The following is a 15,663-nucleotide window of genomic DNA, read 5'->3' as shown; positions in this document are numbered from 1 at the left end:
AAATAGAGCGGGAGCAAAACTGAGTTTGATTGTTCTTTATTTCAGTTTTTACATTAATCAAACCCTTCAAAGTCCTCATCCTCTGTTTCTGCATTAAAGAGCGCTGCTAATTCAGCTGCGCCAGTCCGAATTTCCAGACCTGTCTCAGCCACTTGATCATCATCCCTTCATCCAGCCCCCCCTTTTCATTCGCCTTTATAATGACTCCGGCTGGAAACGTCTTATGCAAAGTTTTTCTTTTATTAATCACCATAGGCGTTTCTGTCCATCAGCGTGGCAGGCAAGCACAACATAAATGAGTATGTATGTGTTTTGCGCTGCGAAACACACACACGCGCATGTCAGGGATCCGGTACCGGGTTTGTAACCGACAGATATCGCTGAAAATCTCGGAGGGTGAAGCTGATCCGACCTGGGACGGAGTCCAGAAATCCCTGCTCCCAAAGCGGCCGGGAACCAGGATAATTCGATCGGATCCCGCTTTGGGAACCAGGAAGTCAGGAGGAGCAGCGCGCATCACTGCGGCTTCAACCGGGGAATGTGACCGGTTCCGACCGGCCGGGACCGGAGGAATGCGCCTGGAATGGTAGCAGAGGCTCCCGGGGAAAGACCACCAGCATTTCAGCCGGATCTGCCCCGGGGATGCGGCGCGCTGGGCCCGCAACCCCACGGCAGGTGCATCCTCGGTTCCCGACATGCAAAACACACACGCGCTGCAGAACACACACACAAGTGTGCTTATTTAAAAATAGAGCGGGAGCAAAACTTAGTTTGATTGTATTTTATTTCACTTTACATATCAAGCAAATCCTTCAAAGTCTTCATCTTCTGTTTCCGCATTAAACAGCTCAGTGGAGTCTCATTCAAACCGCAACTCACGGCTTCACCCGCCCCCTTCTCTTTTTACCGTTCTCATGGTGGCCGGCCTTACATTACCGTAATTCAGGTAATAGACACGGCGCACTGTTTCATAAGGCACATTTAAAAAAAAAAAATAAAAAAATGTATGTGCGCCTTATGATCGCGAAAATACGGTACTTGTATTAGTTTACAGCGCAGTCTTGAACATCCAATATGGCGGCGACGTTGACGTATCACAGCAGCTCCATGGGACGTCTACGTATATATGTCTATGGTCTCAACTACGTCCGCCTTACAATAACAACACACATAGGGCGCACTGCGCTATAGGGCGCGCCGCACATTTTCAATAAAAATATAAGACGTTTATATGCGCCTTTATAGTCGTGAAAATACGGTATGTACGTTTTACGTTTGTTCCCTTGTTTGACTGAATTGTTTTTGTGTTTTCTGTGGGGAGTGCGGGTGGAAACTAACATTTCTGCTAAAACCCCGTGTATTTACACTGCTTAATGTAGTGTTCATTAATATGCATTGTACCGTCTAAAATAAACTTAAACTTAAAGCAGAGAAAGCTGGGAAATGGAGATGGAGAGCAGCCCAGGACAGTGTGGGAGTCTTCCCTGTTCCCTGGTCTGTAATCACGGTGACAGGGAATGATGAGAGCAGGAGAAATGAGTTCCCCATAGTCAACAGGAAACCTGCTGTCAACCCGCTCCGTTAAATGAACAGCTCACAAAACCTCCACGATATTCTAGAGCCTCTAGAGTTTTTAGAAAGACCCCCCAAAAAAACTAATAATAATAAAATGAAAACTTGCTCCGGAGCAGTAGAATTAATCACGCCGTTGCAGATGCACAATGCTTTATCAATGCAATTAAAACAGGCTGGGCGCTCGCGGGGTGTACGCACATTTTTTATATTTCTCTCTTCCTCTATTTACCATGCTAATGATTTTGAACAAGTAGGAAAAAAAAACTAAACAGACACCAATAGTAAGGATAAAGGTTCATTATGGCTGTAAGGAGCTTTGGTGAAGGGGCGGTTCTGTGCAGCATCCTGCTGCGCTGGAGACACTTCAGGTTCACACATCGTTATCAGCAGACGCTGCTCAAACTCCTCCTCACCTGGAAATTCAGTTTCAGGAATTCCAGTCTCTCCCTTCTGGCCGTAGGTTTAAAATGCCTTTTGTGCAAAACTAAAAGGTATACCTGTAAATGTAGTTTTGTCCCCTCAGCTATTAATGCCCTAAAAAGGACATGATTTCCCATCCTCCATCTAGGTCAGGGGTCGACAACCCAAAATGTTGAAAGAGCCATATTGAACCAAAAACACAAAAAACTAATATGTCTGGAGCCGCAAAAAATGTCTTGTATAAGCCTTAGAATGAAGGCAACACATGCTGCATGTATCTATATTAGCTATAAATGGGGGAAGATTTTTTCATTATGCACTTTGAGAAAAAAGTCGAAATGTCGAGATTAATGTACAATCTTGAGAAAAAAGTCAAAATGTTGAGAACAAAAGTCAAAATTTTGTGGAAAAAGTCAAAATGTTGAGAAAAAAGTCAAAATGTCGAGAAAAAAATCAAAATGACGAGATTAATGTTGAAGTACAATCTCGAGAAAAAAAGTCGAAATGTTGAGAAAAAAGTCAAAATTTAGAGAAAAAAGTCAGAATTTAGAGAAAAAAGTCGAAATGTTGAGATTAAATAGGAAAGGCAAAAGGAAAAAAGAAGAAAAAAAAGAGAAAAAGAGGAAAAAAAGGAGAGAAAAAAAGAAAAAAGAAGAAAAGAATGAAAAAAAGAAAAAAGGAAAAAAAAAGGTCAAACTTTTGAAAAAGCTCCAGGAGCCACTAGGGCACCGCTAACGAGCCGCATGCGGCTCTAGAGCTGCGGGTTGCTGATCCCTGATCTAGGTCTATTTATTTATTTATTTATTTATTTATTTATTTATTTATTTATTTATTTATTTATTTATTTATTTATTTATTTATCTATTGTATTGCTTATTCAATCTGGAGCATTTGTTTTGTTTGTTTGTCAATGTTTTGTTTTGTTATTCTCCTGTTTGTCTTGTGTCACTGACTACGTTTACATGCAGTCAAAATCCGGGTTATTGCTAATATTCCTGTTACTGAAACATTGGGAATATTCCGTTTACATGGTAATTAATCATTCAGGATATCTGGATCAAACCAGCGACGCACGGAGAACGTGATGACGCAATTCCCGTCATTTCTGCTTCTTCTTCCTGTATCCAAATTCAAAACAAATGCTGCTTCAACTTTTCTCTCTCCTTCTTGTAAATCTTCTATCCCGGTACTTTCTACCGTCTACAAATGCAGAAATGTTCATATCCTTCATTACATTTATGAAGTGATTAGTCTCCTCCTGGTCTTGGTTTCTCCGTGTTTAGAAGAACTTCCTGGACTCAAAAGACCAGGATTCCTTGTGAACAGAACATGTGCAGAAAACAAATTCATGTTCCGTTTGATACCGGAAGTGCTCCAAACCTGCATGTTTATATCACTGTACAACGCTGCACATTACGAGATGTTTCTTTATTATATTTTAACGTTACAGTCAGCTGTTCGGTCTCTCTCTACATCCCGTGTGTCTGTCCATTGAGCTGTTACGCTGAGAGCGCCCCCTGCAGGTTTGGAGCACTTCCGGTTGTAGTGACCGGTTATGAAGTGTTTTTCTTTTGAAGATGTTTCTTGTTTTATATGGTTTTGTGCTTTGCATCGTTTCTCTATTTGCAGCGTTTGATGATGCTGCATTTGTCTTTGTTTTTTGCAGCACGTTTTTTCATTTGCACCACGTTCCTCTTTTTGTACCTCGTTTTGAGTTTGTGAATTTGAATCGTTTCTGTACATGAAGCCGTTTTCCTTAACTGAGACGCATTAGGCCGTTGCAGTGCGTTTGGCCCTTGTCGCCCACCGTAGTTATTGGTGTTTACATGGCCGTGCAAATTCGGGTTATTGCCAATATTCGGATTCTAAAAGGGTTATTGATGCATGTAAACGCAATCACTGTACTGTATGTTGTTGTTGTAAGTTTCTACTTTTTACCTGCAAACAAATCTACCTTGGGGTATCAATAAAGTTCCCTTCCCTTTCCTCCGGAGCTGAAGCTCTTGCAGGGCGTCGTTGCTGAAGCAGTATTTCAAATCTTTACCTACACATCGTTATTTTTTAAGACGGTGTAGAAATTCCCTTTAACGGTGTGACCAGTAAATGTTCTATTATGTCGGATGAGCAGGTCATCAACCTGCACTGGATTGTCATCAAAGCTTCCTGTTCAATATCACATTGATTTAACATTTTATTGCTGACTTTTAAGGCCCTAAATAACCAAGCCCCTAGTTATTTTAAAGAACTTTAACCCCCTACCTGCCAGGGCCCTCAGATCATTCCCAGAACCAAACTTTGGAACTCTTTACCTGCTGAGATCAGCTCAGCTAAACCCCCCACTGCTGTAAAAACATTCCTCTTTAGAAAAGCTTTTATTGTGGTGTGAATTATGGATGTGCGGTATGGAGTAAGAAATGTATCACGATCATTTCTGGCATTTATCCCGATAACGATAAAAATGACGATAAAAAAAATACCATTTCAACTCCATCTTTGTAACTATAAATCTATCTCTCTCTCAGATCCACCATGTTTGTTACACAAAAACCTCATCAACGGGAATTTATCCTTTTTTCTTTCTTTCTTTCTTTCTTTCTTTCTTTCTTTCTTTCTTTCTTTCTTTCTTTCTTTCTTTCTTTCTTTCTTTCTTTCTTTCTTTCTTTCTTTCTTTCTTTCTTTCTTTCTTTCTTTCTTTCTTTCTTTCTTTCTTTCTTTCTTTCTTTCTTTCTTTCTTTCTTTCTTTCTTTCTTCCTTCCTTCCTTCCTTCCTTCCTTCCTTCCTTCCTTCCTTCCTTCCTTCCTTCCTTCCTTCCTTCCTTCCTTCCTTCCATAAATCCGACTTTACACAAAAATATCAACAGGAATTTATCGTTTTTACCGTGAGATACAAATTCTTATCGTGAGGAATTTTTTTGACGGTTTATCGTGAACGGTAAAATATCACCCATTCCTAGTGTGAATATTGTTAGTAATTTTAGACTTGGTTATTGCTGTCTTGTGTTCTTATCCATTATGCACTGTATTTTTATCTTTATGTATTTTATTGTTCTTGGGAAGCACTTTGTAACTTTGTTAAGTGCTATATAAATAAAGTTTATTATAATGCCCGACACGGTAACATTAACATAAATATACAGACGACGTGCGTCGGACGGTTTGCCTCTGCAAAGTCCATATATTTATGTTAATGTACACTATCCCCCTTATATCACGGTCACTTACCAAAAAACATAAATATTAAATCAGTTATTCATGCTGCAATGTGTTTTCAGTGTAAATCATTAGTTTTATAACAAGCCACAGCTGAGCGGCTGAGAGGCTATTTAATCTCTCGTCTGCAGCCGTTGGAACCTGGTAAATTACAAAGTTTTTTAACAAGCCATAACTCAGTTTCCTTGGTAACACCTGAGGGTCTGACTAATACCTGGAACAATCACTACCGTCCCATAATAAGGTCCTTAACGGACACAGTGTTGATTCTCCAGTAACTAGGACGGACCTGAGATACGACTTAGCAACGGGAGATATTCTAGTCCGCTCAGCTCCGCTCGGCTGTTTTCTTTTCTCTCCTCTTCTTCATCCTAGTCATCAAAATTGTTAAATTCACCAAATAAATTAAAAGAAATTACAAAATCACTCATGTGTCCGTCCTGCGGTAGCCGGCTCTTCTTCTCTGAATCTCCGTTGCCGTGGTTACCACCTGGCAGTTGATCCAGCGCAATGATATTAAAGTTATCAGGCAATTTGACCAAACTTGTTTTCTAGGTGTAGGTTATCACTTTTAATGGACACCTGCCAGCCAATCAGAATCAAGTACCGTATTTTCCGCACTATAAGGCACCTAAAAGCCCTTAATTTTCTCAAAAACTGGCAGTGCGCCTTATATATGATCATTACAGTAATTTCTGTTACTGTAGTCAGGGGGATTGTGGGTAATGTAGTCAGGGGGATTGTGGGTAATGTAGTCAGGGGGATTGTGGGTAATGTAGTCAGGGGGATTGTGGGTAATGTAGTTGGTGTCGCCGAAGTAACGGTGCTAAAAACGTCAGGAATCGTCACAGACGTTCAAGACAACAGCAGTGACGCTGACTCGCATCATGGAGACTTTGACGAGACGGAGCAAAGCTGGTTTTTATTTTGTTAATAAAGTTTGACATACGGTACTTTTCTTCATGTTTTTTTTTTTTTGCATTTGCTGTAGGATTTTGTAGCATTTCCTGTAGCAGCTCCATCAGGTAGATACGTAACTCAACCCCTGACACTATAGTACGGGATTTTACCAGATATTTAGTGCGCCTTATAATGCGGTGCGCCTTATATATGGAAACAGTTTTAAACTACGTCATTTATTGAAGTTGCGCCTTATAGTGCGGAGAATACAGTATTCACACAGACTGTGGTATAGATATTATTATTACAATATGGTCTAACTGTGTCCTCGGTGCTGCAGAGCCCACGGCCCCGACGCCATGATCCTGGTGGACGGCCAGCCGCTGCAGTCCAACGGCGAGCTGGGCCTGTCGCAGATGCTGCACATCGCCACCCAGATCGCCTCCGGCATGGTCTACCTGGCCTCCCAACACTTCGTGCACAGAGATCTGGCAACCCGCAACTGTCTGGTGGGGAACGGCCTGCTGGTGAAGATCGGAGACTTCGGCATGTCCAGGGACATCTACAGCAGCGACTACTACCGGGTAAGCTCCGGCCACCGGCCGCTCCGGCCGCCAGTCGCTCCGCTGGGTTTTTACGCAATTAAGAAGCATAAAAATTGCATGCAGGACACAATTTGTTGTCAAGTGGATTACGTTACAGGGAAATCAGATTCATTGTGTGTCCATTTCCCCCCGTCCCTTATTTTAAAAGGTCACATGTTACCAAGACTTTAACCATCAGATTGTGTCGTGTAATTGTGAATGCTTCAGAACTGTTTATCTGGATGATGGGATTCATGATATTTCATTAAGAATCTCATTTGCTGAAATTCACAAACATACCACAAAGTGTCAAGAAAGATGGATTTCATACATTTTTCAGTCCAAATGGTCCCATGAATATTATACTGGCATCTGCCTCATGTCTCTGCTTTGCAAAAGTGAAAAAATGAATCCCAGTCTGTTCTTAACTTTAACATCCCGAATTCTCTGGATCTTCCAGGTATGAAGAGTAAAAACTTTGATGGAAATTATTACAAAAATCTGTTTGATTAAACATGGCTAAGCTGTATTCACAAGATATATTGCTATACACTCAGGGCCGCCGCAAGGGGTGTGCGAACCGTGCGACCGCACGGGGCTTCGCGCTCTGGGCCGTTTTTTTTTTCAATTTTTTTTCAATTTTTTTTTTTTTTTTCCTTTTTCCCTTATAAATATCAACAGTCACGTTCCATTACAGACCTAAATGTGTACCAGTCTGTGCATATCAATAAATATATGTGCAATGATGCGCGTGTCTGTTGTTCAATACAACTGATCAGACCAAGCGCAGACACAAGCTGCTCTGATCCAGACGGTGGAGTTGGAACAAACTGTCACACAATGTCGAGAGAACGAGACAGATTCAGGAAATTTCTATCAGGGGATGAAAAAAGAAAAAAACTAAAGAAAATGGAAGAGTTTAATGCCTCTCTGAAAGGCTCGTTTGATAAATTTGTTACAAAAATCACCGATCCGACCGGGTCTCAAGCAGCCGTGGGGCCCCGCGTAGAGGCAAGAGATGATGATGAGGCAGGGGAAGGTATTCAGTATTTTGATAATTGGAGAGTTAAAATTGCGCATATAGACACCCGATCCGACCCGAAAAACCCCAAAATTTCCCCCCAGCCGTTTCGCACAGGGCCTCGCAAATCTCCCAGACGGCTCTGTATACACTGACTTGTTTGGCCTAACCCTATACCAAGCAATTATTGTTAACACTGGTGACGGCCTGCTCTGAGATGATTTTTCTTTCTTTCAAAGGTCATGTTGTAGGAAAACATAGTGGACTTATGAAACAAGCCAAATATGTGGTCATTTTCCGGCATGCAGCTGTCAACATGTCATGCATCTTAATATCAAAATAAATGTTCTCTGATTAGGCTCCAAAGCGTTCTAAATGAACCCTCTGGCGGTCCTGCATCATTTTGTTTGTTTGTTTCCTTATTTTTATTTTATTTTTAAGTAGAGTTAAGAGCTGTGCCGTCCCGAGTGCAGCCTCGGGCGTCACACCACGCCTCGTACGCCTCGTACGTTCACGTGGAGGATGGATGGACGGAGATGATCCCGCTGAGCCTCCAGCCCGACGCTCCGAGGCGTGTTTATATTGTTTATATTGTTTCTATTGTTTCTATTGCATCCCAATCGTGTCTCCTCTACTGTTTAACACGATTAGCGACGATGAATGAATGAATGCCGCAAACCAGCGGCAGCTGCCGGGCTATTGAATTTCGTATTTCTGCTGAACAAATAAGTGTAATGACGGCTGCCGCAGATCTGGCTGCTTTAGACAGCCCGGTCTTGTGGAAGGATGTGAGGTGTGCATGACGAGTTATTTATTTATTTAAAGGTTTAGTTATCCTTGTGGAAGGATGTGAGGTGTGCCTGATGATGCCTTCCAAACATGACAGCTGGGCCCGTTTGGATGCTGCTTGGGGCGACGCCAGCAGTCATGAAGTACTCGCCCGCTCTGGAAGCAGCTCCGCACCCATAAAATAATTAGTCAGAAAATCTGAGAGAGATGTATTCTGCGGTTTGGTCTGAGGCTTCTCCATGCGCACCATCTGTGTGATGGGTATATTGCTGTCATAAAACCAGGATATTTGTTTAAGTTGTGGAATAATTATGGCAGGACTCGGCGTGTCCTGCTCAGTGGAGGCTGACTCTGTGAGTGTGGTTTTAGTGGATAAAAAATAGTGTCATGAAGTGCAACAGAATATTATTGCAGCGCTTTTATGGAAAGCAGCTCGCTTGAGTCTGCAGAATACAGATCCTGGCGGAGCTGCGAGGCTGGGAGGAGTTTAAACATACATTTAAATATGCACTTTCATTTTAAATATATATAAATGCAACATATTTTAATTAAAAATTACACATTTCTCTGTGCAACTGAATTATATGTTGCACTCATAATTCTTCCAATCAGCGATGTACAAGAATGGCATGTTTTTATATAATAATATAATATTCAAAGCTCATAATGGGTGTGAGATCAAGCGCCTTGTGCAGAAGGATAATTGGATGTTTACACAATAGCAGCTTCATCCAGGTCAGTTTAACGGCAGCCAAGAGCAAATGTTACAGTCTGAATGTTGCACACAAGTTGAGCCTTTTTCTCCAGTAAAAAACAAAACAAAACAAAGACAGTGCAAGAATAAGTGCATACATTACCTTTTTATATGAGGCATTTCTTTCGTTAAAAAATAAAATACATTAAAAAAATCAGAGTTTGGAAGGTAGATTGAGAGATTTTTGTTTTAGTGCTCCATTCATTACTCATCTTGACATTTAAAGGAGTGAAATGTTATTCCTTTTTAGATGTTATTCCGGCCTACAAAATATTCATGAAATCCTTTTTAACTGTGTAATATGTGAAAAAATAAGAAGCAAAAATATTATTTTATTTTTTTCACGATCCCCAATATGTGTCTTTTCCCTGCTAATGGAGTATCTGAATGCACTGAGCAAATGTTACCCGTCTATGACGGTGGAAGTCGGAGCTGCTCGGTCCTGGTAGCTCAGGCTGGACAAATGAAGGAGGAACTGGGTGAGAGTGTTGTTTTGGCTGCAGAGCAGATTATCTAATTGTCTTAGGCCCTGTCCCAATACTATCACTACCCCTAGTTTTCATCCCTACCCCTAAATTTTGCGCGTTCCCGTGAGGGTAGTGGTGTCCCAATTCCTCTTTCCACATAGGGCTAGTGAAGAAAAGTAGTGTAGTGGCTATGAATCTGCCCCTACGGATAGTGTTTTCCGATGCTGACTAACTGAACTAGGGACAGAAAAATTTCCCAGAATGCTTTTCGTCGTCATTTGCGGACTGAATCAAAAAAAAAACATGGCGGACATTTCTTATTTTTTAGTGAATAAAATCAATATTTTGAGTTAGTTTCTGCATAAAAATGCATTTTGATTACATTTCTTTTTTTTTTTTTTTTCCAACAATATATTTATTCATTTCAAAACATAAAAGTACATACACACTATATAACCCATGGGACTCAAAACATCTGCCCCAAACTGTGCAGAACCCATGCCCTCAATTCACAACCAAATCGTGACAACAAAACAACAAATAATACAAATAATAAATATGAATACCTAACGAAAGACAGGAATTCAATACGTAATGAAATAATTATACATTGCTTGAGTAAGTGAAATCTATAGCAATAAAGTAGTTAGTAAGATTAAAAAAATAAAAAATAAAAAAATAAAAGGAAAATGGGGAGAGTAGAAATAAAACCAATCATACACTTCTCATACAAGTTTGCACTGCACATAAATTGACAACAATCACTCAACACAAGACGCTAAAACCTTTTTGAAGCTGCAGAGGGTTGTTCATGGATCATCCCCAGGTGTTTCCACCAAACCAGACAAGTCTTTATTAGAAAGAAAGTTTGTAAATGGGCCCCAGATGTCATTAAAGACAGATTGCTTACCCTTGATCGTATACGTGATCTTTTCTAAGGGCAAAGTTGCAGTTAGTTCGGAAAGCCATTTACCTATTCTTGGTCTATCCACCTCTTTCCAAGCCAATGCAATGACTCTCTTGGCCAACAGCAAGCCTATATCTAAAAATAGTTGGTGTTTCTTTCTCATGTTACAATTAGCTGGGTAAATACCCAATAGGAATAATTTTGGCTCTAAATGCAAACGTATCTCTAATATTTCCTCAATACACCGTTTCACTTCTTCCCAGAATTTCTTTATTTGAGAACACTGCCACAAACAATGGAAGATCGTGCCCTTTTCTTTGTCACATTTTATACAAACATCCGGTATAGCACCATTGAATTTGTTAAGCTTAACTGGAGTCAAATAAGTACGCATTAACCAGTTGTACTGCAGCAATCTTAGACGAGTGTTCACTGTCTGTAATTGTGCTTTGGTACAAGCCCTCTCCCATTCCTCCATGGAGATATTCTCCTGTAGGTCCTCTCTCCAGGACTCAAGCTGATTTACCGAGGATTCTGAAGATTCACTAACCAATTGGTTATATATTTTGGAAATCAAGCCCCTTCCCTGGCAGTCTTTTACCATTATTTCTTCAAGTGATGATAACTTAGGAATGGACAAGGACTGATTTTGTTGAGTTCTAATAAAATCTCTCAGTTGTAAAAATTTAAAGAACTGGCTGCGAGCTATGCCATGCTTGATAACAATGTCATCAAAGGACAACAGATGTTTATCATCAGGACTATAAAGATCTCCTATTTTTCGTAACCCATGTTCAGCCCAAATTTTAAACCCCCCCCCATCTCTTCCTGGGGGAAAGAGATCATTTCCCCATATCGGACTAAATAGTGAGAGTGAGTCAACTATTTCGAAATATTTCTTAGCTTGTTGCCACACACTAATCATATTTTTAGCCATAGGATTTTTGGTGGATTTTTTAAGTTTCTTAAACTTCGCTGAATACAGGTGAATGGGCAGAGGCAGCTTCAATGAGTCACCTTCCATTTCTCTCCACAGTGGCACATTTTCCTCAGAGTAGTAAAACATCAGTGTTCTCAGTTGCGCTGCCCAGTAGTACCAGCGTGGATTTGGGCATTTAAGCCCTCCTCTATCATAAGGCAAGTACAACAATGATAGGCGCAGTCTGGGGCGTCTATTGTTCCATAGAAACTTAATGAAAAGTGTCTTCAGCTGAGAAAATAAATTGCTTGGTGGTGGCAGTGGTAAATTTTGAAACAAATACAACAGTTTGGGAAGTACATTCATTTTGAGAGTATTTATTTTCCCTATTAACGACATTGGTAAAGCAGCCCATCTATCTAAAGAATTTGAGATATCTTGCATAACTGGTCTATAGTTAGTTTCTATAATATTGTTAAGCAATGGGACAATTTGAATGCCTAAATAAGAAAAGCAATTGACGACTTTAAATTGTGAAACTACATTTGTTGGATTTTCCCTGTCTATATTATTTAATAACATAATTTATGTTTTAGATTTATTAATTTTATAACCTGAAATTTTACCAAACTCCCTAATCAAGTCTAGCAGGGCTGGAATGGATTTGTTGGTGTTTTTGAGAAAAACTATTACGTCGTCAGCATATAGAGCTAAACGGTGCTCTGTCTGTCCTATGGCTATTCCGGAGATGCTATCATGTGCCCTCACTGCAATTGCCAAAGGCTCGATTGCCATAATGAACAACAATGGGGACAAAGGGTCCCCTTGTCTACACCCGCGATTTATTTTTATAGTTTTGGAGATATTACTGTTAGTCAAAATCTGAGCATATGGCTCCGTATAGAGTAATTTAATCCAATTACAAAAATTCTCTCCCAACCCAAAGCGTGCCAGAATCTCGAACAAATAAGACTATTCCACTCTGTCAAACGCTTTTTGAGCATCGAGGGACAGTAAAGCGGTGTCTGGCGCCCCCTTTTGATGGTAAAGAATATTCAAAATCCTTCTGACATTATGGAAACCATGTCTGCCACGAATGAACCCGTTCTGATCCCTCCCAATTATCTTAGTTATTATTCCTTCGATTCTTTTCGCTAAAATTTTACAAAGTATTTTCAAATCTGCATTTAGCAGACTGATAGGTCTCCAGTTTTCACATTTATTTTTTGGTTTACCAGCCTTCGGGAGCAGAGTAATTAATGCTCCTCTTAGAGATGTTGGCAAAGTGCCATTTTGAAAGGACTCTGTAAACATTTCTAAAATTGGAGTCAGCAATTTATTCTTAAATTTTTTATAAATTTCAATTGGGAGACCATCGGGTCCGGGAGTTTTCCCTGCTTTAATGCTATCAATTGCAGCTGATAATTCCTCTAGTGTAATATCTTTATCCAAATTTGTTCTAAATATTTCTGGCATACTGGGTATATTTATACTATCTAAAAACACTTTTAGTTCTGGATCTTCATTCATAATTTCTGAACTATAAAGACCTTCATAAAATTCCCGAAAAGATTCATTTATTTCTGTTGGATCTACAATGGTTTCTCCTTGACCACTCTGCAGTGAGGTGATAGCCCTTTCGCTCTGTAGCTGCTTAAGACGCCATGCAAGGACTTTCCCAGGTTTTTCCCCCTGATCATAGAATGACTGCTTAAGTCGCAACAAACTGGCCATCGCTTTTGCTGCGGATAATTCATTGTATTGTGCTCTAAGCAGCAGTAGTTCTTGATGAGATTCTGATGACTTTGTTCGAAAATACTCATTTTCTATTCTTTTTATTTTTGTCTCTAAGTTTTTCGCCTTTTGAAAAGTTAATTTTGCTTTAGAACTTGTAATGCTGATTATCTGGCCTCTAATAAAAGCCTTAAAGGCCTCCCATCTCGTACTTGCTGAAGTTTCTGTCGTATTAGTTTCAAAATAGAAAGCGATTTGTTCATCCAGAAAAGACACAAAGCCGGGGTCGGCCAACCATTTTTGTTTGCAACGCCAAACCCTAGCATCTTTAACCAGCTTTGAGTCCTGATATACCAATGAGTTAGGAGCATGATCTGAAATTAGGATAGCATCATAGGAGCATCCCTTCACTTTGTGCCTTAGCTCTGCAGATATCAAAAAGAAGTCAATTCTTGAATAGGACTTGTGTACACCTGAGTAACACGAAAATTTTAAATCGTCAGGGTTTTCTTCCCTCCAGATATCTATCAAGTTTAATTCTTTCATGAAGTGTTGTATACTTGCCCTACTACGAGTGTGAGACTCTATAGTTCCAGAGCTCCTATCCTTCGCTGGATCTAACACACAGTTAAAATCGCCTGCCACCACAATTTTACCCGGAAGAGTAGACAAAATGAGGAATACATTGTGAAAAAAATCAGGGTCATCTGTATTCGGTGCATAGATGTTCGCCAAGACAATCTGCTCTTTTAGTAAGTTACCTTGTAAGATAAGGTAACGTCCCAATTTGTCCTTGATAACCTTATTTACTTGAAATGGTATGGAATCATGCACTAACGTAGTGACGCCTCTTGCTTGAGAGTTAAACAATGCCGAAAAGACCTTGCCTTTCCACCTCCTCCTAACTTTCAGATCATCATTGTCCATCAAGTGTGTTTCTTGAAGAAGCACAATATTAGACTGCATTGATTTTATTCTGTTCATGACTTGTTTGACTTTCTTAAGTTTTCTCAACCCCCTGCAGTTCCATGATGTGATTTTAATTTTTATCTCACTAGACATTTGTGTAGATTGTATAATAGTACTCCCCAAACATTTTAAGAGGTTTGTAAAAAGAAAAAAAAGAAAAAACCAAAAGACCAACATAAATAATACTACAAACAAAGACTGAACCCAAACCCTCACCCATATCCAGGCAACTTAGCCTGAATATCTTCCCCCTAAATTCTTAAGCTTCCAGATAGCCTAAAACTGTTCCACCACAAGGGTAAGACAGAATTACTGAGCTAAAAAAACAAACAAGTGATATTACATTAACCGTACACTCTTATGCTACCATAAACCTTTAAACATTTTCTTTCATAGACATCCTCCTTTTATTATTATTTATTAAGTCAAATTTCACTCTCTGGACTCACTAAGGAGAGTCTGAACAGATATGAACAAGTGGGTTAATTTAACCCCATCAGTTATATTAAAGTTAACAAGATTACAGTTGCCAAAGATGCATTCTGCCTCTCAAATGTTGCTTATAAAGAGAGAAGGAAAAAAAGAAGCAAAACTATAGCACTAACAGTTACGTCATAATTATAAGCCCTGAGTATTATCCTTAAGCATACTTTAGGCTAATAAACATCATATAACAGAAGTATATATTTAACATTAAACTTATTGCAAGCTCGCCTCACTCTTGCGCATTATTTTCTTCTCATCAGCTGTTACCTTCTACTTAGTAAAGCGTGAGACAGGTCTTTTCTTAATAATTCAGCCTGGTCTCACTTCTGACCTGATCCGTTTGATGAAGTCTTCCGCTTCAACGTGGTTGTTAAAGATGTGGGACCGTTCCTTATAAGTCACAATCAGTCGGGCGGGGGGGATGATGCCGTAACGCAGTCCCATTGCGCGGAGCTGCCGTCTCGCCTCGTCAAACTCCTTCTGCTTCTTGTGAACACCTGCCGCCACATCCTGGTAAAACCGCACTGTCTGGTTCTTGTATCGCACTTCTCTTTTTGTTCTGGCTGCTCTTGTCACCAGTTCTTTATCCCTGAAGTCCAAAAACTTCATAATCAGCGTGCGGGGTGAAGGATTGTTGCGTGCGCTCGGTCCGATCCTGTGCGCTCTCTCCACCGTCAGCTTGGTGCGCCCCAGCGGGAGCTCCAGCGCGTCCGGCAGCCAATTCTCCAAGAAGGCGCACGCGTCCTCCCCCTCCGCTCCCTCCGGTAAATTGACCAGCCTCAAATTGGAGCGCCTTGATCTCATCTCCAGGTCCAGTAGTTTTTCTTCCAAGTCTTTATTTTTGTTTTCTAGGACTTTTACTTTTGTTTGGAGCGAGGCAACATTATCTTCAGTTGTTGAAATCCTCGTTTCTGCCTCCGTGACCCGCT

At 40.3% G+C, this 15,663-nt stretch overlaps 1 protein-coding gene across 1 annotated transcript in view; it reads left to right on the top strand.

Moving 5' to 3' along the window:
• LOC133456756 (NT-3 growth factor receptor-like) overlaps nt 1-15,663 on the top strand; it is a 126,087-nt gene that overhangs the window by 77,460 nt on the left and 32,964 nt on the right. The window contains exon 6 of the mRNA XM_061735325.1: nt 6,445-6,688. Within this exon, the coding sequence (XP_061591309.1) occupies nt 6,445-6,688 (244 nt within the window). The remainder of the gene's footprint in view (nt 1-6,444; nt 6,689-15,663) is intronic.

Source organism: Cololabis saira, chromosome 2 (genome assembly GCF_033807715.1).
Source record: "Cololabis saira isolate AMF1-May2022 chromosome 2, fColSai1.1, whole genome shotgun sequence".
Taxonomy (NCBI): Eukaryota; Metazoa; Chordata; class Actinopteri; order Beloniformes; family Belonidae; genus Cololabis; species Cololabis saira.
Note: the sequence above shows the minus strand (reverse complement) of the source record. Positions and strands in the feature narration are given on the sequence as shown.